This window comes from Stegodyphus dumicola, chromosome 10, assembly GCF_044657685.1.
Source record: "Stegodyphus dumicola isolate Sdum_Otavi_A_Nest chromosome 10, ASM4465768v1".
NCBI classification, from domain to species: Eukaryota; Metazoa; Arthropoda; class Arachnida; order Araneae; family Eresidae; genus Stegodyphus; species Stegodyphus dumicola.
In genome coordinates, this window is record NC_140777.1 from 113,801,914 (window position 1) to 113,827,356 (window position 25,443).

Sequence of the window (25,443 nt, forward strand, 5' to 3'; positions counted from 1 at the left end):
AGTAATAAAAAAAAAAAAAAAAAAAAAAAAAAAAACCACTCACTCTGAACGCAGAAAAATTATTTCCTTCAACTAACATAGTGTTACCGAATATCCAGCTGAGGTAACACAGCTTACCCGTAAAGCGGGGTTAGGGTTGAAAGAAAGTGTCACAGAAAGGCAGGGTTGCCATATTTGGTGCTAAATTGTCCATTTGGATAAAAAATTTGAGATACGGAGCAAGAACATTCTAGATGGCATTCTTGGCGGTTTTCCCGAGAATATTCTCGAAGGTAGCTTCAAGCTATATATACCCTCCTGTACGAGGAGTAGCAGTATTTTGATTTCAATAATGTAGTGTCTTGAGTTCAGAGAGTAGCTTGAGAGCGATTGACCAAGCCGGGAGCTGTACTTTAGTGCTTTGCGGTGAAGTTGTCTTAACTGTTGTAGCCTAAAAGCTGTGTTGCTGATGGTTTCAGCGTGTTTCGACAACTCTGTAAACGTATCTTTGGCACTCTTCTGTGTAATACTGACGAATAAAGTGTGTTTTGATTCTTCATCAAGTGTTGCCATCAGTTACTCTAAGTCCACGAACCCGTAGAACGCAACAATAGCAAGAAAGTAGGGTTTTATTTATGTTATAAAACGTAGCTTATTAATGCAAAGTATCCATGTTGAAACTAATAAACTCTATTTTCACTGCGTTCAGCATTAATAATTATTATTTGTAATATGTACTAATTTCCCAGCTTAACCTATTTTTTTTTCGCCATCCATTTAGGTGAAAAACGACAAATCAATGTACCATCGTATGCTATTTTTATATTATCAATTTTACTGTTCATCAAAATTTTCTTAAAATCCCAATATAATTCTTGCATTCGAATCCAACGATTTTATTTTTAATTAATAAAAAATTGCTTTTTTTAAACTTTCAAAACGAATAACCAAATATATTCCTATTTTTAATGCATTTAGCAAAAATTACGTAATTTGATAGTTTTTCTGACATTTTTCATTCTTTTTGTTGTTTTTTAGACCTTAACAGGAGAAATGCACTCTACAGCAGAAAAATCCATATACCTAGAAAAAGCCGTGGACCATGATGACATTGGTCAAGGACATCAATCAGAAAAACGTAAGAACAATTCGACGACCATTTATAGCAACAAGAACTATCCCAAAACACTACAAATTAATGTGACACAAATTTGCTTCAGTAGTCTATTCATGCGAAAATTTGGTCTGGCATGGATGCATGCAAACGTGTAATGCTGCCCTAACTGATATCTTGGCGCATTTGCTGTAACAGCGCAGCCCATTTGGCGAAACAGCGTCAGACACATTTCGCGATGGCTGGAGCCAGAGGCCTACCATGTCCTAAATGCATTTAATGAAGAAAACGTCGAGTTATCAGGACAGCCATGGGAAAAATGTTGCTGTGAAAGTCTGTAGCGAAGTATACTGCGTATATGTGAATATTTTTGTTTTGAAAAATGACTCCTGAAGACATGCTCCTTCCTTACTAGGAAGTGTTAATATAACAGGTGGACAGAGGTCGACATAATGTTGGCCAGTCAGAGTAGCGCGCAGGGATGACTAGAGATGACCGAGTATCATAACGCAGTAACATCCCACATGGCACGTCAGGCGAGATGGAAGTGTGCCTCTCCACAATGACATAAGGTGAGAAGCCTTGGGCTGCCCGTTTCCAGACATAGATGACTTACATATCAGAACGGAAGGAATATGGTACGGAAATTTTTACTGTATTGAAATATATTAATGTATGTATAAAAATATGTTACATTTACAAAGTTTTATTGAGCTATCTATCAGCTGCAAACATTTTATTTTGTTCCTCTGTTTACCGTAAGAAAAACTTCTACTCCTAATTAAGAGGTAATAGAGAAATATTTTAAATGACAGTTAAAATTTTTATACAATATTTCAGAATAATCTCATTATATTAAGAAAAGCCAGATTTCCTCGCATACTTTTCTCCTTTTTTTACGTTCATTGTTTTTAAGTTCATCGTCTGAATAAAAATGAATTATTATATTAACGTTACAATATGTAATAAGATAATTTTACTTTTAATTCCCTGTAACCTGAATTTCGTCCGTTCATAGTGAGCTCTGCCATCCTGAGGCCTCAAATTGTCCATAATTGATTAGAGAAGGTGACTGGGCAGCTGACCCAACGAAACAGCAGACTGAATATCAGTTCGCATTTGCTTCGATGTGATAAGTCGGTTCTTGTATTAGAATGGCATAAAGTCCAACAGTTAAAAAGAAAAAGTTCGACGTGAACTTCGCAGGCAGTTTGCGAGGAGTTGTCAATATGATGAAAACAATCACCGCGTAAATGAGTCCATTTTATACTTTAGAGGAGCTCGTTCTGTGAGCACAAGAGGAAGGGAAAAATGACTCGAATATTTTTTTAATTTTCAGAACCTGATGCTAAAACGCTGCTCGAGGAAATGTCTTATGTTTTATTCCTGCTTCAGTATTTATAATTTATTCTATGATGAAGAACATCTTAATAAGTATAATTTGGGGATATATATTTTATTTGGTTAAGAATATACTAAGATTGTGAAAGGTATTGTTTACAAACCAAAAATTTAGAAGGAACTGAATTTTCTATTCCACGCAATTAATAGATATATGCATTATCAGGTTCTTCTCAAAAAATGGTTTGCAGAGCTGCAGATAGCTCTTCAATGATGAAACTATTTTTACCAGTTATCGGTTATTCATAGCTATTACACGTAATGATGTATATTGATTTTCAGTATTTATTTTAAGACGCTATATCGTGTTTTTTAGTTTATTTTTGCTACTGCTATTCTTAAATTCGGGTATTTTTTCGTTGCGCAGATTGCGTTCGTGGAAAGAATTGCGGTAAAGCATCTTACATAAGTTTATAAATAAATATTCCTTTTTACCACATTGCAAGTTATATATATAGGTAAGGCAAATAATAAAATTTTTGGTCCAAAACTTCGATAGTGAGATTTGAATGAAGAAGCACGAATTAGCGCCCCCACAACACGTTTTGTTCATTTCTACAATGATGTCTATCTATCCGTGTGTGCGTGACGGTTTTCATCCACGATAACTCTTATATAAAATTTCATAAAACTTACAATTTCCGTTTTTAAGCTTTATACGTTCCTATAAAGAAATGATTAAAATTTGGATGAAATTGGACAACCGAAAGTGGTACTTCACTTGAAACTCATAACAGTCTTTAATGGACAAAATGAAGTGGTAGTTTATTTGAAGCACACAATAGTTTTTAATGAAAAACTGTATTAAAATATAATCAAAACCTTTTTAATTTTAGTACTTAAAACGTTTATATCAATGTAAACAATATATTAGATTTTGGATAAAACGTATACATCAGTAGTGATACTTTACTTGAAGCTCTGAATACACTTTCGTAAAAATTATATTATGAGAAAGTCATATTTTATATCTAAACTAGGTCTGTAGTATAGAGATTGGTAACAATACGCGTGTGACTGAAAATAACTATTATATTTATAAGCATTAAATGCATGATTGGGATTATGCTAAATGCAACGAGAATAAGCTCATTATGTAGACAAGATATCGTTATAAAGTAATTAAATATATTAGCTTCAATCCTCAATTTTGTGTTCGTTTCATTTTTGTGTCGAATCACATTTCAAATAAAAGGACATTATCACGAAATGTCATCGCTATGCATTATATTTTAAAGAAATTATGTAGCGAATATAAAAAGAAATGCGTGGCAGCACTTAACAGTTAATCGGGAAATCTAAAAATACGTTGCTTTTAAAATATCGGAAGCTTTTAATTAGAAAGAATATCGTTAAATTCCTTAGACCAAAAAGACTTGAAAAACTTATGACACAATATACAAGATGATAAAGCTAACTACTCTACAAAATTAGTTCTGCTTGTGAAGAATTATTCACCAAACACAAAATTCAATAAGTCCGTTAACGCAGAATTTGCTGATGGTGGGTCCATAAAAGCCGGAGCACCGCAAGGATCCTTCCTGGGCCCCTACCATTCAGTATCTCTTAATGACTAACCAAGTGTTTCAAACAGCATCTTTGCACTATACGATACTGATGACACAGCAAACATGGGTGATTCCACCCAAACGCAGGACACAGGGACCGTGCTCAAGCGCAACAAGCAATGAAATAGTGCAATCAGCAGCAATTGTTATCAATGAAAATTTCTTGGGTGCCTTGCTAAATACTTTCTGATGGTCTTCCGAAGAAATAGGATTCAGAATGGTTCAGGTGACATTTCAAGGATAGCTACTCTCATACTACATAATTACACAGGAAAATACCTAAAATAATATTAAATGAGAAATTTATTTTTAAATGTCACTTCGAGTTCTGGCGTGTTATAGCTTGCAAAGCTGTCATAAATGCTTATATGTTTAAATAGGAAGACACTGAAACCTCAAAACCATGAACAAAACAATTCTATATTTATCTGTGATAAAGCCATAATGATGTACACAGCCCAATCTGGGCAGCAGTTGAACAATAACAAAAAGTTTAAAGTTATGCAAACTGTGTATATAAGGATTTCAATGAATTCCAGGTACTGAAATTTCATTCGATCCTGCTCGTACAGTGGTTTTAAACCAGAAGGGAATTTCATAGTTTTAGGAAGGGATGCAATTAGCCTACTTTTAGCTCTTAAAAATTTAATTTTAGTTTATATAGATAAAAAAAATTTTTTTTTTTTTTTCAAATTTTGGTATTGATCAAAATTGTCTATACTTTTTGTTGCTTTATTATAAAACATGTTTAAAAACAATCTAAATTTAAATAAAAGCGTATATATATATAATCTTAAATAGCTAAGTAATTTAAAACCTATAAAAAGCTGTTAAAATACTTGAAGATAACATATTCTTTTTCCAGAAACACGTTGTTAAAAGAAAATACTTAAGCAAGATACAGTTTATGAACTAAAAAAAAAGTTTGCAACAGGATAACTGGAAAAAGTACTTTTGATTACTATATTATTTTCTTGAAATATGTTGTTTTTTTCTTCTGACACCAGTTGTTACGCTATTTTCTTCCTTCACGTTCGTGTGGATTTGGAGTGAATAACGATGACACTTGGTGAAGTGTCGAAACACACTTTATTTAGCCAATATTAATCAGGACAGCTCCAAAGTCACTTTTTACAATTGTCGAAGATCTACTATAAACAAGCTGAAACTCAGCGACACAGCCTTCACCTCCCGACTCTGCTCGGTTGTTCTCGGAACTCCACGTACTCTCGAGAATCTCCATGCTACAATTCTCGGTCACTCGACGACACACAGAGCACAGCTCCCGAGTCTTCGGTTCAGTCGTTCCCGGAGCTCAACACACTCTCTCGACGATACACTAACCGCCATGCACTACGAGACTCTTTCGGTGCACTCAACGACCCACTCGGCACTCGCTGTCAACTCGATCGTCTTCGCACGAACTAGATGAGACACACTATCTCGCACACCAGACGAGGCACACTCACACTGACTGCGGACCAGCAGGGTTTATATAGCTTTCGACTTGTGTTCGAAAACATTCTGGGCTAAACCGGTAAGAATTCGTTCCAGAAGGTTCTCCAACGTCCATGTATATCGCCAATTGTGTCGCCAAATGGGCGATTCCTCGCCAAATGTGGCAACCCTGCCTTCCCTTGCCGTTTTATGGCATCCCTAAAACTGCTTTGCAGGGAAGCCATCTTACCGCGCCTGTACATTCCGTAACAATATTATATATATATACATATATATATATATATATATCGAGTTTTGGACAGTGCAGAATGAGCAGTAATCTTCTGCCAATGGTGAAAGAAGTGCATTAACGTGTTTCAATTTTCAAATGATGTGATTTTCATATGATTTTACTTAGGCCCTGAATCTCAGCAATGTAAAAGATATATATGCCAAATTTCAAGAAGATTGGATAATATTTGGGGATTGTATACATAATCACTCTTACCTAAAACTAGTCACCCTTTCCCATACCATCTTGGGGTGCTCTAGACAAGGGGGACGCGGTGCTATACCAATTAACTAACTGCTTTTGTAGAGGGGTGGTGCTCGCGTCCTCAGTCACTTTCCATTTACCTAAAACTAGTGAAATTTCAGTATTTCAGTGCTTGGAACTAATGGGTTTCTCGTGTATTTCTTTTATCGTTTGCAGGTAATTGAACTTAAAATGCGAACTAAAAGAGGATTTTGGGTGCAACAAAAGGTTCCTAGTGGTGAGTTCTTAGGAGCTCGTCTCCCGTCAAAGGAACAAGCACTTTTAAATTTTATTTGCCATCACAAGGAAATGAAAGTAACACTTTCGAATGCTACTAAATGTACCATTACTGAACTACAGAAAGTATGGAGAAAAGCAAATTGGTAGCGCTGTAGACAGTGCGTCAGTCTCATAATGCCTGTTAAGACGGAGGAGAATATTCATGCTGGTATACAGAATCTGTACAAAGAATACCAAAATTGGAGTAAAGAGAAATCGAGAAAATACGAATAAAGCAAATGTGAACGGCTGATTGGAATGGTGATCTCGTCGAGTCATTTGTCATTTCCGGGAAAATGTGATGGACAGGACTAATGTATCACAAGGAGATAAGGAATTTCTTAGGTCTCAAAGAGAAGATCGTATGAGCTCGCAGTTAGTAGAGTAGACAAGGTTTTCGCCTCAAAAATAAAAACCAGGTGTACAAAAGATGACAAAAATGATTCATATATAAGGTATTCTCCCGCCTTCTTAGCATGCCTTCGTTGGTGTAGTGGTCAGCACATTCGGCGCGTATTCGAGAGGTCCGTGGTTGGAGTCCTGGCGATGGCATTGCTCATTTTTCATGTCTCCTGCTTTCAAAAAACACCCAATGTCTCTGCAAATATAACTATTACAAACTATGGCTGAAATCAATAAGACCGTTACACTGTAAGACTCATCTTCATCAACTAGTGACAACAAGTACGAATTTTCACCGCCAGCAAAGAAAAAAATTACATTCAAGTATTAGATTAAACCTCTTGATCAGACACTCACGTTTACTTTGGATCGAGAAGAACTCTCTATTCGACAAGCAAGTACTTCATTTATAGAAACTGCAAAGAGACTTGGCCACGTTGTTTAAAAAAATTCCGTATTTTCAGCTACCGTTACCGAGCTCAGGCGATCAATAGAAGTAAAATGGGAAAGTAAATCTTTCTGCAAGAATCACTTTTTGAAAATCCTCCTTATTTGACCTTGGATTCGGATAGAAAACTGTTGTCCTCAGAAGTGTGAAAACTTTGGAAGACAGACTTGCAGTTCTAGTTACCGGCAAAGATTTAATTTTTGCATTTGAAGTACCTGTTGCCCTTAAAAGCGCTGGTGAGCAGATGGCTAAAGTAGTTCTTCGGGAAATGGACCGATTTGGGTTACATGACAATATCATCAGTATAACTTTTGATTACTACAGCATATAATACACGACAGATCCATGGGGTATAGGGTCTCGGACGAACATTCTTGTGGTTGGCTTGCTGTCATCACACCCTTGAACTAATATTGAAAGGAGTGTTGTGGCATACAATCAAAATTGCTGGGAGGAGAGAGAAAATAACTTACGTATATGCTCCTTTTAAAGGGCAACTGGGAATTAGGGGACCCAGTCGCCAAACCATGATGGTGAAGAATTATTATCCACCACATCTTAGTACATTAGATTATGTTTTGAAGCTGGTGAGACTGAAAAATGTGCAAAATGTGCAGTGTCATTGCCGGGACTCGAACCTGGACCTCTCGAATACGCACCGAGTGTGCGAATCGTTACACCAACGAAGGGATGCTGGAAGGTGAGAAAAAATACTTTATACAACTAGAGAATATGGTAAATTATATCCAATGTCCTAAAAGCGAAATTTCATCCAAGAAAAGGCTGTAAAGGGTTATTACAACTCTCACATTTAATGAACTCTGCTGGCTAACTCCCTCCAGATGATAAGAATACAGCCAATTTTCTGGTGTTCGTTTTATCACGAAACCAGCAGATTGATCTTCTCATGTGAAGAAAAAGGAAAAGAACATTATCAATGATTGTCGCAGTACCGATCTTGGGTCCTCCCAATTCCTCTCAAGAATTACTCTCAGCTGTGGCCTTCTTGGATCTGATTAAGTCTCCTGGCTCTGATGAAGTACATGGCCAAATGTTTGAAAACTTGGGCTTAATTGGCAAGCAGACTTTAACCATTCTTGGACTTGTAAACTAATGGAAAAAATTATTTTTGCAAGACTTCATTACTTTTTTTATCTCAGTCATCTGTTACCACCTGAACAAAGAGTTTTAGAAAACAAACAGTTTTAAAAAGGGTATAGTATCCCAGATCAAATCCTGTGTTTTTGCCAAAAAATCAGACATGCCCAAAACCTAAACCAACTCGAGATACCGTGGCAGCCCAGCTGCACTTATCTAAGGCCTTTGATACTGTCTGGAACGACAAACTTATTGTTAAAATACACGACACTTTCAACATTAGGGGTTCTGCCTTAGTTTGGATAGTTGACTTTCTGCACCACAGATCCATTAGAGTTAAGTTTAACAAGACCTACTCGGATCCTTTTAGACTGGAACAGGGCATTCTTCAGGGATATGTCTTAAGCCCTACTCTATTATCCATGTTTTTGGCCGGTATAGAGAAAAGAAAACCAAAATTTGTTCATATTGCAATCTTTGCTGACGCTATTTCTTTGGAATTCAGGCACAGATGTGAGTAACAATGAAAGGATCTTTTACACCACTTTGGTTGCACTCCCTGAGTTTGCAACTGAACACAAATTGACTTTCAATCCAGCTAAATCAATACTCACCATTTTTACTACTAATAAACACCTATATAAGTACAAACCAAAGTTGTATTGCAAAGCTCAACCCTTCACATATGAAAAACATCCCAAATACCTAGGAGTCATCCTTGATCCTGAATTCAACATCAACAGACGTATAAACTATTTGGTTTCGAAGGCCCATAAGCGCCTAAACATCCTCAAATATATAGCTAGAAGAGATTGGGGAGCTGATGCAAACACTATTAGAACCACATATATTGCACTAATTAGACCTATTCTAGAATATGGCAACCCAATTTATGCCTGTGCGTCTGAAACCAATCTTCAGAAATTAGAACATATACAACTGAGTGCCGCTCAAATTATTCTCGGACTCGGAAATAGCTGCCCTTCTGGTGTAGCTTTGTTCGAGACCAACTTACGGCCACTGTATATTAGAATAAGAGCCAATTTAGTAAAGTATTTCAATAAAATATACAGCTACGGCCCCCAACATCGTACTTTGTTGTATTTTCACACTTGGCACAACAATCAAAGACTCAAGAAATATAGCCCTTTTCGGCAGATACTCAGAACCGACAGGTTGTACCTCTATCTGTAAGATCTTTTATTCCAGCTGAGAAGGGTTAAATTACTTTTTTATTTCAGCTCAAAATACATTTACGGATGGCCCCTCTCAGGCATACGAGAAGCCTCCAATTGGGCTTTAACGCAAAATAGAGAATATAAAATTAATCTAATGCTAAATAAAATTAGCCAGCCGAAGCTGCATAGAATCACACTCGCAGAGTTGGCCCTTAATTAAGGATAACCGGCGTAGCCTAAGCAGCATGTATCAAGAACAGCCGTAGAATGGCGAGCTTAAACTAACAGCAACTACGTTGCTGCTCTCAGCATACAAATGTCATTGTAGATTGGGTAACATTCATTGTGAGAAGCACCACTTTATGTAGTAACTTCAGCTTTTTGATTTTGTTTATTGAAAATAAAGGAGTCTTAATATCATATATTATTTCTTTTATTGAAAGCCATAATTTATATCAAATGAATAACAGCAATCACAACTATGTGGACCATTTTTCATTCCACAAAAAAACACATTTACAAACATACACATATCTCGAAAATCACATTCGATACTTTCCAGATAAAATATTTAATAAATAAGATATAAACTTTGCACATAACTTGTCAATCTAAAAAAAAAAAAAAAGGAACCTTACACTCAACACCCTGAGTAACATTATTCCTACAAACACAATTTAAAAGCCATGAAATATATTACAACTATTAGAAATTTTCACTACCTAAAACAATCAAAATTCTCCAAGTATGCCTAGAAATAACATATATATTGTTTTAATATAACATGAGATTATGAAATTTGCATTTACATCACAATTAACACTTGAACAGATGAAGATAACACAAAACCCAAGTCATCAGTGCACATATTTAACTAGCAAACCAGCACTGAATATAACAGAATACCACTGAACAGTGCAACAATCATATACTTCATACGATCATATAGTATTCATGGGCCCTTAAAAAACCGGTAATATTTTAATACACTTATCCAAATATTATAAGACGATCAAAAGCACTGGAATTATTTTCCGTAAGAGATGCAAAATCTTTTATCTTCCTTTTACAGGTTTTTTTGGTGAACTGCTATTTTTATCATATGATATTTAATACTAATTGATAAATTAATGCATGCTTTTGATTCCTGTAAACATGAAAGTGAATGGCATAGAAACTCGCATTACTTCTTTGAGCAAAATTTAACTACAATTATTCAGTTTTAATAATATCTTAACAATTTAGCAGTATCCACATGGATATGATCTACATTATCATATTAACAAAAATAGGTAAAATAATGGAAACACATTGAAAACAAGAGGTACACTGCGGAAAAAAAAGAAAAGGGGGCGCAGTTCTGTATCTCCCGTTCTACTGGGCCGATTGACGAAATTCAACTCGCGTTTTTCATGTTTCGAAAGCTCGTCTTAGAATACATATTAAATTTATATATAACGTTCTTATATAGTTATTTAGACACAAAAATCGGACTTTTTCTGAAATGACATGCCACATTTTTTCCATATTTCGATTCTATGACTCAAATTATACAAAGCTACCAAGTTTTGTAAAAATCACACAAATAGTTTTTAAAAAATAGCTCTCAAAATTTTAGTTCCTCAATGTTAATTGAATTTGATATATATTTAACAATCTCTCTCTCTCTGTCTTTTTTTTTTTTTTAATAAACTTACTTGATTCCTTCTTCCAGAATTCAAAATTTAGGCTTAATCCAAATATAATTAGCACATTTTTTTTATTCATTTTTAAAATTTGTATTATTAAATATTTTTATACGGTCTTCGAAAAAATGTTTGTATTATAACCTACAAAATTTTTAACATCTTAAAGTAGATGTATTTCTAGGCACACCTGCAAAAAATTAGTTTTTTATTCAAAATTTTCTAAGATATACATGAATTTACATATTGGAGCGTTTTTGATATTTGGCACCTTTTTTTTGATTGATAATAACGTGAAATGTGGCTTACACACTTTGTTAAAATTATTTGAAAGTATGAACAATGACTTTTTTTTGGGGGGGGGCTCATCTACAATGGGGAAAAAAAAAAAAAAAAAAAAAAAAAGGGGAAAAAAAAAAAAAAAAAGTTGCTATAAATTAAGAAGTTCGCCAAGTAAATTATTCTTCGCAAAAACTGGGGGGGGGGGGGAGAATACGCCAGGCTAAATTTTTGAATTTCTCTGTAAATTTCGCACCAAATTTTACAAAATTAAACTTTAGGCATAATATGAATTGTAGAATCGAAATATGGAAAAGAAATTAGCATGTCACTTCAGAAAAAATCCGATTTTGCGTCAAAATACCTATGCTAGAATGATGCTATATATAAATCTAATACATATCCTAAGTCGCGCTTTTGAGACATGACAAACGCAATTTGAATTTCGTCAATTAGCCCAGCAGAACGGGAGATATAGAACTGTCCCAACCCCCCTATTTTGCAGAGTACGTATAAATACGAATAAACTTGTATGGTGTAATCAGTGTTGTCTTAACCACTCCTCATAGAAAAACTGCTCTAATTCCTTGAGAGATGCTGAAGAATGAAAACTGTTTTTCTAAGTACAAAGAGGCTCAAAGAATTAATAAGGTTTTGAAGTACATTGTAGAAGAATGATAAAAATTTTTAAAAAATGATAATGTATAGCATTTAACACACATTTTTTACATTTTACTTTAAAATCATCAGAAACAAAACTGATTCTTTTATACATAGTGTTTCCAGTACTTTGTACAACATATTTTTGAATTTATTAATTATACTATGGATTATATTACATTACTTACTATATAATATAGCAAAAGCATTTCAGAAAACCATAAATAAAATAATAATAATCAATAAATTAATCAATGTTTCTTTTTTTTTTAATTAAAAATTGTTTATCCTTTAATGTGCCTAAAACAGCAATTTTTTCTAGCAGATTCCAACTTGCATTTCATTAATAATAGTTATAAATTGGTGATATTTCTCTAGACAAGAAAAGTAAACACTTTTGCTACATGCAAAAAGAGTATTGCACAAAAATCTCATAAACCTTGAGCATGAGACATAAAAGCATTTAAATGAAAAATCCTCTGCCAGAGATTACAATGCTTAATGTATTTACTTCAACAGAGATTTCGAAATAAATTAATTCAGCACAACAAGAGATTCCCACACTGATATTTTAGGAAACAATGTTGCACTCAGTGCTCTGCAAACTATTTTTAGTTTGCTTAGAAGTCACTTTTTCTGTTGTTACAGCTGAAACGGGTGACAAAGAAGGAGAGTTTTCATCATGAGTATTTCCATTTAGTGCTGCTTCAGATGAATCAGGACTATCCTGATTATTTTGGGATGTGGGACTACCCCTTCCTTGATTTGGAGCATTGGATATTCCATCTCCTTGTGGCACGACAGCTTCTGATATTGTTGGATTATTTTCAACATCAGGAAAAGATTCTGGTCCATGGTGCATTGAAGGCTCATTAGCTTCAAGAACTGCTGGCAGTTCATATCGGTGAAAGAAGTACAGCATGGAATGCTAAAATAATATTTTTTAATTCAAAAACACATTGAAATTACAGTATAAAAAATAACAATGAAACTTATATATGAAAAAACAAAATTTCAACAATTCTTGGTTACAGATAAAAATTTCATAGATTCTAATATCATCAAACAAAATTTAATAGTAACATTTTTATGTAAAATCTATCACTGATAGAATCAAGATAATTACTAGTTCTGCTGAAATTAAGTTTTAAATATGTGAATAAAAGTAAAATGCGTCTAAATTAAATTCTTACTACAATACAAGCATGTTACAGCAATAACAACAAAAATTATCAGAAAGAGTTGTTTTTACCACTTTGCAATAAATATTTTTTAATATGCATAGATGCTGATGTTATAAAATTCTTTAACTATCTTGAAAACTTAAAAAAAAAAAAAAAAAAAAAAAAAAAAAAAAAAAAATTATCCAGAATTTTGCTGCTTATTAAATTTTTAACCAAATTTTCAGTACAGAAGTTTGGAAAAACTCATTATTAACATAATTAGCTCAATCAGCTAATTAGCTATCAATGAATTTTTATTTATTATTAAATTCTATCTTTTATAAAAATAAATTACTTTTACACCATTAGCTTTCTTTTTTTAATAAGTAACTTAAAAAACTGAATTTATTATCCTTCTTTTCTATTCCCTAGTATCCAGGCACTGTCTTTTGTATTAACACCATCTATTACTCAGTCTCAAAGCTTTCGGTCAACACCTTATTAGCCTTGGGTATGTTTTAAAGTAATATGAAACTGTTTCAAATGAAAACCCAAATAGTTATGAAGAAAGTACAATAAATAATATTTTTTATACATCATATCTGTCATCTGGCATCTTGGTCACGTCTTACAACAATCAAGATAATTCGAGATTTATTTCTGTCTCATGTGTTTAGCATACCAAACAAAAGAACTCCTTACATTGAAAACAAAAACTAAAAAGTATAAATTTAGAAGAAAATGAATAAAAACAAAAAGGGTAACCATGGCACCACTAAAGCATTATTTTTAAATTTGAACATGTGATAAAATGGTGAGGAAATGAAATGGTTAGAAATACCAATTTTAGTCCCACCATCTGTAAAATAAAATGGCTAACTAAAAGAGGTTGATTGCATAATACTTGATCGCCCAGAAAAGGATAGCTGTACAAATACTTTTATCCATTCATGCAACAAGAAAACATTAACCTCACAGAAGTTTTTCCTTTAGATTTAATTACCTCATTACTAGCATTACCAACACACTCCCCGGTTTATAGGTATTTATTAATCTATGCACTATACATATATAAAATATGTATATATATAAAATATGTAAATATGCACTATACATATATAAAACTTATTGCACAAGCAATTAAATAATTGTCTTACTTGTATGAAAAGCCAAGATGTAGCAAGTGCAAGACTACTATACTGTCCATTGAAACGATAGTGGTAGGCATAAAAGGCAAAATGATACAAATAGAAGAATCTGAAAGAAACAAGTAATTCAAATTAATCTCTTCACAATGATAACAAATAAGATGCAAATAATATTCACTGATAGAACTGCTTAACACAGCTTGCTTGTTTAAGCATTTATTATTAATGTCTAATAAAACAAAAAAAAAAAAATTCAAGGCAAATTATCTTCAAATATTAATATTTACATATAAAACAATTTGAAAATAAAAATGATGATTGTAATATACAATGAAAATTAAAAATTATTTATACCATAATCTGATAATATAAATTTTTATGGATTACAAAGAATTTAATTAGCATGCTTCTGCATAAGTTTATTTTATACAATATACAACACTATTATCAACTGTATAAACTAATCAGGAAATTAAAAAATTTCACTCTTCTAAACTTTGCAGATTTGCATAACTAGTCGCCTAAAATAGCTATAATAAAAAGAGAAAAATAGATAATGATGTGATTTTTAAGAAAAAATATATAATGATGATTTTAACCAATCCAACTAGTGTATCCAGCTAGTAATTAATAATATGACAAAGATGAAGAATCGTGATTATTGATCTTAATTCACTTTGTTTTTAAATCAATTGCACAAAAATTAAATTTTAAAGAAAAATTTAATAGCTTACACTTTGCCGAATAGCAACATACGTGGATGAAAGATAAAAATATGTTATTTCTGGCAGTGGCAACAGATTTCTTTTAAACCGCTGAGTAAGGTGATAAAAATTGAAAAATGTCACTTGGTCAAGTAGCAAGTAGTAACATACTTCTTTTAAATCTCAGCATTGCTAACGAAAAGTTAGCACAAAACATAGATATATATGTGTGTATATATATATATATATATATTTTAAATTTTGAAATTCGAGATTTGAGAGGCACATGTTTGGGCGAAGGACAATTGAGCGTTCAGATTTTTGTCGTTTTAGGTGTTGCCGTTTTTTCCTCAACGCAACAGAACATACATACACACACACAAATTCATCATTATTTAATAAAATGAGTAATTCAAGGTGAATTCTGTATATTTTAAGACAAAAATCCTCAGTGCTTATTACAGGTAAAGGTTGAAGCAAGGTTGGCATGTGTGCATCCAACTAAGCGTATTAGATACTGCCAGGCCTTACTGGCTGCTAAGTTGCCACCTGGATGACGTTTTGAGGAAAAACATACCAGGGTGTGGTGAAAAAGTCTCCTACTCCTCTTCCTTATCACTAACCTCTCCAGACAATTTCAATTCCCCATGTACTCTGAGCACAGACATTATAAATTTCCAAACATCGATGCCTTTTCCGGAATTCAAACCTGGGCCCTTCGGTACGGTAGTGAGTGTCGCTAGCCACTATCCCATATGGAGGGTCAATGTTTTATTACAGAAATTTAACACAGATAATGAAAAAGATAAATGTCAGAAAAATAGAAAAGTCAGCAAAAACGTAAGTCAGATATCCCAGTTACAGGCCAGAAACTTCTGACTGGTTCCCACAGAAAAATGTGACCTACTGCTGTTGTAATGAATGGCAAGTCCTCTGCTTGGTTACTCTGTTCAATTTTCACTTTCAGATAAGCCAAACGTAAGATTTAGCCATTATAAATCTTACACTTTGAGCTGCTGCTTGATCATATTACTATCAAACAGCAGTTCAAAAGATATGATTCCTATTTAATTCCATCAAAGGCAGATGAAGCATATATTTCGTAGGAACTAGTTTTGTGGACTGTTAGTGACAGATTCTTTAGTCCGTTGTTTATTTATCTATTTTTGATGCTATCCTGCACCGTCCATTTCCAATCTCAAGTTTTGAACATAATTACTTTTACTGCAGATGGGTTAATAAATCACGGATCAATAAGTACTGAATTAGATTCATTTTATTCAATATGATACTTAAAATCTTCTTATCTCAATATCTTCAACCTATGCCTATTCATTAGTTATAAATTACTTCAGTTTGGTCCTTGCTTCGTTCTTTATTAATTATCATCTGTCATTTTGCATAATACATGCTCTAAATGAATATTTTTCAGAATGAAGTCCAGTATACTTATAATTGGTTTGATTATTACTTCATCTCTTTAAATAATACAATCCACCAATGGATGACTAGATTTAAAGTTGAAATGGATTATGTGCTCAGTTTCCAGAAGCAGGACAAACTGGATGCAAGTTTTTATGAATGATAGTTCATCCCAGGTTCCATTTTCATCCATAAGATTAGTTATCAGAGGTTTAAATACATTTTCTTCAATTTGTCCTAACCTCTCTTCCAGAAAAAAAAAAAAAAAAAAAAATTCTTTTAAAATGCAAAAGTTCCTGTCAAAATAAATAAACCACTCATATCAAGAACAAAGTTCAAAATTAAGAATCAGCGTAAATTTTTTAAAAAAATTTTTCAGCACTAGTTTGGATAATTTTTGAACTACCTTCTTCAACTAAGTGCAAATGAACCAAATAAAGGGTGAAGAAAGATAAGGATAAAGATAAGAAAAGTTGGACAGAAGTTAAGTTACCCGCGCCATCTATTTATAAAACATGAAAAACTAAAACAAAATTTCTTCATATTTCTTTATGTTCAGGCTGAACATAAAGATGGATTGCAATTGGTGTCATTAACTAACCCAGAAATGTTTTTTGGGATGTGAAACGCTTCTAAAAAAATGGAGAACGTTTCCTGAATACAATAAAATTCCTATTTCCATGCTTAAGGACATTCAGGATATGAATTCCTGGGGTAGTTACAGGATTCCTTGCCAATGTGGTTTAATTTATATTGGTCAAACAAAAAGAGCCTTAAAATTTCGTGTTAAAGAACATGAGGCATATGTTAGGAAAAAGGAAACACAGGAATCCTCTGTTGCTCAGCATTGCTGGAATGAAAATCACACTTTCCATATTTCTGCAGCCAAAATTATTCAGAAAACAGCCTCCATTGGTGAATTAAGTTTTTTAGAAGCGTTTCACATCCCCCCCCGAAAAAAAAAATTCTGTTCTAGTTAATGGACCCAATTGCAATCCATCTTTACCTTCAGCCTTTAAAGAAATTTTGTTTTAGTTTTTCTTGTTTCATCAATAGATGGCGCTGGTAGTTTAACTTCTGTCCAACTTTTCTGAGCTGAAGAAGGTAGTTCAAAAACTATCGAAACAAGTACTAGAACTTCTAATAAAAGTGAAAAAAGCCTTTAATAAAATACAAGCAAGTACATACCTGTATCGCTCCCTATTTTCCTACCACTTAAAAGTATTCTGAAAGAAGCTAAACACCATTACTTTATTAAACGGCGCAAAATTTTAAAATGGGCATTACCTGACTTGCGTATAGCAGTAATGGCGACGATTTATTTCTGCCCCATGGGATAAACAAAATTAATGAATGAAAGCAAAAAACTGTTCCCTGAATAGGATAAAACTGACAATAAAGTTTGATGTTAAGTAACAGAAACAATTCAATCAATTTTGTTGAATACTTCGTCTTTATTTTGAACCATAATAACAATAACGCTTATTATAATCATAATTAACAATATCATACACGTTGATTCGGGAGAAGAAGAATTATCGGAAGTCGAAAGTTTAGGAATTACTAATTGCGCGTCGGACAGGAGTGAACGTGATAAACAAATTATTAAGCAGTTTGAAGTTAATTTGCAGTAAGTAGATGGAAGGTATAAAGCGCATTTGCTGTGGAAAAGATGTCCTGAGATTTTGGAAAATAATTCTGGTCTAGCGAAAAGGCAGTTCAAAAGGGTGCACCAAGAGTTAAAAAAATTATATAACTTTATGATAGGAAAGTTATGGAGGTAATTAAATATCAAATCAAAATAAAGAGTTTTTATTCAAGAATTTTAAATAAAGAAAATAGTTATTTGATGCCATTTCGAGCAATGGTCCACAAAGTTAAAAAAAGTTCGAATGGTACTTAATTGCAGCGGTTGCGAAAGAAGAAAGCTATAGTTAAGCGATTGCTTAGAAAAAGATCCAAACCTACATCCGAATATTTTGGATATCATGCTTGCTTTTCGAAAATTTAAAATCGAACTATTCGGCGACTTTTAAACAGCGTTTTTGATGACTGGGATAGCAAAGAACGACAAGCAGTATTTAAAAAATTTTCTGGTATCCTGGGGAAGACAGGGAGGATTTTAAAATCACGTAAATGGAACAGAGTATTATTTGGATGCAAGTGTTCACCGTTTTTATAGAGCGCAATGATCAAATATCATTGAAAGAAATAGTCAGAAATGAGTAGAGATTGTGTGGAGATTTTAAACAGCTTATTGTATTGCAGACGATTTGTGTTATGCAGTGGAAAGTGTTGAGTCGGCTTATCAGAAGCGGTTTCTATTTTGGGAAACGCAATGTTTAATTTAAAAAAGCTAACACTAATTCTAAAGAGTTGCGTGATTTGTGCCTTCAGAATGAAATGTGTGAAGAAAGCAAGGTCGAAAAGGATAGTAAGTTGAGAAGAAAGAAAGATAAGTGTTGAGAAGCTAAGGTATTTGATACAGTCGGACTTATTTCTGTATTTGCGGTGCGAATTAAGAGACTTATGTAGGAAATATGGGAGAGAAGTTTGGACTGGGATTCAGAGTTGCCAGCAGAATTAAAGTACAAACTGATAAAATGGTGCACGAATTTAAGGAACTGAATGTGTTGAAAACAGAGAGGTACTGCTTTGCGGAAGTTCTAAGTAAAGATCATTCAGTTGATGTTCATATTTTCTGTGAGGTGTTAGTGGTGGCATATTTTAGATATGAGAATGAGAGAAGAGAAGTACATACGTCGTTTATAATGTCGAAAAATATGATTGCACCGTTAAAGAAGCAGTCACTTCCTAGGTTAGAATTAATGCGGGTGCAAGGTTGTGGACGTATTTGTCGAGGGTGCTGGAAGGCTTAGTTGATAAAATAGTTCTTCAGACAGATTCAGAAATATGTCTATGCTGGATTAAAGGGTCAGCGCATGAGTGGAAGCAGTTTGTGTCGAATAGAGTTGCAGAAATACAGAAGTGTACTTCGCCTGATATGTGGAAATATTGCTCAGTGTCTGAAAACCATGCAGATAAGTTAACTCGTGCTGAAACAGCTTATATATTGCTGAAGAATAATACTGGATGGTATGGTCCATCGTGGTTGAAAGGCTCTAAACATCTTTGGTCTAAGCAAAAGCTTAAAGCACAAATTGAAAATCAAAATTTAGAAGGTTTTGAGCACTTATGTTCATGTGACTGTTCCAAAAGTAGAAACTGCGTTTAATAGTGTTAAGTCCAGCAGTCTGGGGAAAATATTGAGAGTCACACCTTGGCTTATCTCTTCGACGTTTCCTATTTAGAAAAGAAAGCTGCAAAGTGATCTAATGAAATAGTGCAAAACCATTTCGCAGCTTTTGTGAAATACTCGTATTCAAGGGGTTCAAAAGGATTATCTGAGATCCAACACTGACAAATTTTATACTGTCTAAAGGTGACACTTGGATGTTCCTTCCTGAGAATTCTCTATTGTGTGGATGATTGGGGGAACGACTGATGAAAAGTATCAAACACCTCTGAAAAAAATATTAAGAAGAGCCTTAATGACATACGAGGAATTAACCACAATACTTAGTGAAACAGAAGGTGTTTTAAAGACCATGGAGTGTAATGAGCTGGGTGAACTTTGCCTTCTCACACCATCGCATTTCTTACTTCCAGGACGTAAGGATATCAGTTTTCCTTTACATTTTACAGAAGTGTTGAGCAAAGCTTCCGATTGAGAGACTTTAACAAGACGGAAACTAACAGTGGAGGCTTCTCGAGAAATTGCGGTCTTAAATGGAAAGAGGAATATTTACGGCAATTGACAAACGCTCATCACTTTTTAAATGCTACTTCTCAGCGTAACCTTGAAAGAGGAGACGTTGTTCTTGTAAAGGAATCAACAAAAAGCAAACTAGTTTGGGGAACGGATATCGCTGAATATGTGCTAACGGGCAGAGATGAATATATGACAGCCTGCATTGGTTAGTACACCAAAGCGCAATTTAGAAGATCTATTCAACTTTTATATTCTTTTGAAATCTGAACTGTAATGCATATTCAATTGAACTATATTCATTTATTGCATTTCTTTATTTAGTGATATCAAACTTTTATGTTTTTCATTGTTAATAATGAGAGTAAGTTTACTGCTTCATTTCATTACTAATTGTCATTTGTATCTGTTTATAAAATTTAATGAATTTCTGTTTTACTTATTAATTTTTCTTACAGCAAATTATTTACTTATTTAATTTTTGTTTTACTTACTTTTACTTTTTTATGCTTATTATATTACTACTATATTAAAAATTAGTGCTACTATTTGTTTAACCTAGTTAGATATAGTGATTTCTTACATTCTAATTGTTACTGTGATCGTTGTTATGTAAATGTAAATTTGTGCACTTTTTAATAACAGTACAGGTGAGGGCAGCTGTGGAAAAAATTCGTAAAGGGCGCTGTGCCCGCCCCTTATATAATTAATAAAAGGTTTCAGTTCTTTGAGAGAGAGAGTGAAGAGGTATGGCCACTGAGAGGTGCAGTAAGGGAGAGAGTTAAACGAGATATAATGTAATACTAAATTTTCTAAATATTTATACATAGACTTGATTCATTAAAGAATAGAGAGAAATCATATGTAGTGCTTATATTTTAATTCATATGTTTTAATACAATAAACAATACTTCAAACGCTGGATTTCTGTAGAGAGATTACGACGCAAAAATACATGAACTACTATATATATCTTTGGCGTTAAGCGTTAACATATAATTTAACATTTCGATTAACAAAATGTTAACACTTTAAAAATGGAATTTTTTTATACAAGTTTCAAAGTAACATAAATCTTTAACTTTTCTATACGATATAACAAAAACATACAATTAATGAAATCGACATTTCAACTGAGAAAAATTCTAGTGGTCTGATTCCCGAAACATATGAAGGAAGACGGACAGCGAAAAAGTCCTCGAAAAAAGTTCCTTAAAACTTTTAAGGAAGCCTAATCTTTTTCACTGTGGGTGGATGTCGGAGGATAGTTCTTCTATCATCGTTCATGATTTAAGAGGATTATTGACCACTCTCAGAGGTTCTAATCGATCTGAAGACTTAAAAAGAAATAAAGGACAGAGGATTAGGGAATGGAAGCACACATCACCTAAATACCTGAGAGGTACCGAGCCACGTGTGCAATTGCTGTTCAGAAAACAGTATACAAGGCATGGCCATTTAATTTTGTAGCAGCAATTTCACTTTATTCTCTGTGATAACTTACCGAATAAAACTTTTAACAATACATGCTTCAGAACAGAAATGCATTACAAAGCATAAGAAGGTTGCAACTAGTGTTACAGAGTCAGTACAGGCTCTTTAAGAATTAATAACTAGTTTAGTTAATCATTTTATACCAAAATTAGTGCAATATTTTGATGCACTACATTTTAATACCTTACGACATAACTGCTCATTTTGAACAAATATATGCAGTTTCATTTAAGGTATGATACTTATTAGCTGTGATGATTTAATTACCTAATATAACTTATTATTATTTTTAAAAAATGCGCTATCTGAAGGAGGATAAAAGTATGAAATATTCAGGACAGTAATTAAACTTTCGTTTTTTTTTTCACTTGATATCGTAATTACATTTAATGATGCAAATACTCGTATTATTACAATAATGGATTTGTAACTGGCCTGTGACAAAAACGTTTGCCTTAACAGCGAAACATTGCTATTTAAAAACACATTTTGCTATTATAAGGGGATAAAAATATACTGTTTTTAAATATCGCGAATAATACGGCATTTTTAACAGAGTAAACAAAGTTCTAAATTATGTAGAATGCACATTAGTTTCACAGGATGGATTTTGCTGTAGGCTAATGTTATACAAGGTAACGAAAAAAAATTCTTTTCGTTTCTGATATGGCATTGGACGAGTGAACCCCGATATAAAAATAGTCGCCAAAGAGTCAAGACACTGACCAAGAGTATAAAAGTGCGTTCCATCGGTACTGCAAACATAACTCACACAGCGACTGATTGAAATGGATGCGTCAAAGGCGCTCGTTCGGAGATGTTCGAAGTTTTCTTCCATTCCCTAATCCTTGTAAGATTTTAAAATGGGCCTATCAGCAGCAGAATCAAGTCGCCGATTTGCCAGGCTTTTGGGGATGATGCAGTTAACGAACGAACCGCTAGGCAATAGTTTCGGAAGTTCAGCTCAGGGGATATGTCTCTTAGTGATGCACCACACAGCGGTCGACCACAAGCGCTGGACGATGAAGACCTGAGAGCAGCCATAGAGAGTGACAGTAGCCAAACATGTGGTGAGCTTGCTGCACACTTCCAGGTATCTGATTACACGACCAGTCTCCATTTGCACCCCATAGGAAAGGCATATCAGCTGAGCAAGTGGATACAACACTCACTGACCGATGCAAACAAGCAACAGCGTGTCACTGCTTGTTCGTCATTGCTTACTCAGCACCGCAATGTATCCATATCTTATCAAGTATTCACCAGCGATGAAATGTGGGTCCAGTATGACACACCCAGGCGTTCCAGACATTGGTTGTCACCACGGGGCCCAGTGCCTCACACTGCGAGACCTTATCTCCACCCACATAAGATCATGCTCTGTATCTGGTGAGCTAATCGCAAAGTGGTGCACTACGAGCTCCTGCCAGTGGACCTAACTATCACGGCAGGCCTGTACTCGAAGCAGTTGGAACGTGTGCATCAGGCTCTGATGCATAAAGAGGCAGCATTGGTCAACCGTAAGGGTGTACTCTTCCTCCATGACAATGCGACCCCGCATGTGGCTCGGAAGGCCAGGGACACCATCCAACGACTGTGCTAGGAGACACTACCTCATCCACCATACTCCCCAGACCTCGCGTCAACATACTACCACATTTTCCATTCTCTGGGCAATCATCTTTGTGTGAAATCCTTCAACAACCGGCCAGACCTTGAAAAGGCCCTGTTTTACGTCCAAGACTCAAAACAGGTTTTACCGCGATGGCATCACACAGCTAGCCACTCGTTGGCAAAAGGCACTGAATGCCGATGGTGATTACTTTGAGGATTAGCGGTGATTATTATTTGTTTTATGACTTTTTCTTTCTGACTGCCCAAAATGGCGGTTACCTTGCATAAATGCTACATACTTTAATTGCGAAATTATCATTGGCACCAATTAAACAAACAAAAATAAAACTTGGGTTTATTAAACTATTATTTTTATTATATACTTAAATGCCACATCCTGACTATAATTATAGTGAAATTTTAAAGCTTGTAAGGTATTTATTTATTTTATATAACCAGCTATTTCATGTTGAGTATCTTTACTGTCATTCTCCCTTTACGTTTTCCTGCCAGAATGCCAATCTTAGTTCGCGCGTATTCAAATGAGGTAGAAAGAGATGGTATCTAAACTGAGGTTTTACACTGTTAAGATAGAGAGTGTTCTGCCAGTTGAAGGCCACGTTACTGGTTGAAATTTAACGATAGCAGTTTGTCTTCGGTGTTGCGTTATTCTTGCCGATAGTGCCTGTCTTGTCGGTTAGGTTTGAGAAACTTGCGCATTAATCCTTTCTATGTAGCCTTTGGCTAACTTACGGCTTAGTTTAATTTGAAGTTATATCTTTTGAGTTATGCCATAAATGCTAACTGGTTTTATAAGCGCAAGAAGTATCTTCTTTAACTATGAGTTCTTAAATAAAAGGATCGTTTACACCTTTCTTACGTTCTCTGTTAACAAGACATATCTGTAATTCGCTATAGTCTTCCAGAGTCTCGACTTAGGTATGCTTCCTAAGAAGGTGAGATGCTATAAGCTTACAAAGCATAATTCTAAAATCAACTCAACAAAGCATACTGCAAGTACTATAATCCATTGAATAATAAAGTCAAAAAATCTGATGTGTACACCACATGACTTCCTTGTACGGAATATTAAATTATACGCATTTTTTCTTGCATTTCATTTAAACTTATTGGATTGAATTAAATCTACTTCGCCGACAGCGCATAAATCACAATAGAATAAATGCATTCTTTAAAATTCACTCTAGTATTTGTTTACCATAGCGACACTCTGGCGCTAGATTCACTTAACAGTATTAATAATTATATGACAGTTAACTTATATAATAATTACATAACGGAAACTAAGTTAACTGTTATATAATCCAATAATTATATAACAGTTAACTTATATATTTCGTTCATATTATAACTCATAATGCACAATTTATATCATTTAAAGAATAGAATTATCTAATCGTTGTCACATGTTCTATTCAAATACTATAATAAAGCTAGAATGATGTATAAAAGAAATTAAGCAAACAAAACAAAAAAGGAAACAGTTTTTCACAGACGATTGAGTATTTCTCATGTAATTAATTCAGTTCTCACTTCGCGAGAAAGCAAAAATACATAAAAACTCAAAATATCTATATTAAAAATTACGAAGTAAATCTTAAACACTTATTTCCTCGAAAAAATTCCAGAAAGAATTAAGCATGATTTAAATGGCAATAATAAATGAATGCGTTATCTTTGTTTTTGCGAAGCTAAGTTTCTCTAGATTGGCAACAAATCCCCTAGTCTCCTGTTTCAAATGTAAACATCAATGGCCGCCATTAAAAAAAGGCTTAGCGGCACTTAGACAACTTTAAAATTGTTGATAATTCTAAAAATATTGCATACAGATTTACTAAAGGCATAAAATCCTTAACCGGAAGATAAAAACAACATAATACAATCATTTTTAAATCAAACAAATGTACAATTTACAAACATATAAGAGTAAAGAAACTGAGATCACTGAGCCGGGTAACAGAGTGGATATATATATATAAATATATTTATATACGTCTGTTGCCGCCGATTGCAACTAAAATACGAGGTGCACATCTACATGTTAT

At 33.9% G+C, this 25,443-nt stretch overlaps 1 protein-coding gene across 4 annotated transcripts in view; it reads right to left on the reverse strand.

Moving 5' to 3' along the window:
- Window positions 1-9,856: 9,856 nt before the first annotated feature.
- Window positions 9,857-25,443, reverse strand: part of LOC118185875 (membralin-like) — a 209,952-nt gene continuing 194,365 nt past the window's right edge. For all 4 annotated transcript variants that reach the window (XM_085825395.1, XM_035355796.2, XM_035355795.2 and 1 more), the window contains exons 10-11: window positions 14,384-14,483; window positions 9,857-12,991 (exon numbers count right to left, since the gene is read on the reverse strand). In XM_085825395.1, the coding sequence (XP_085681521.1) occupies window positions 12,635-12,991; window positions 14,384-14,483 (457 nt within the window). In that variant the 3' untranslated portion in view covers window positions 9,857-12,634. The remainder of the gene's footprint in view (window positions 12,992-14,383; window positions 14,484-25,443) is intronic.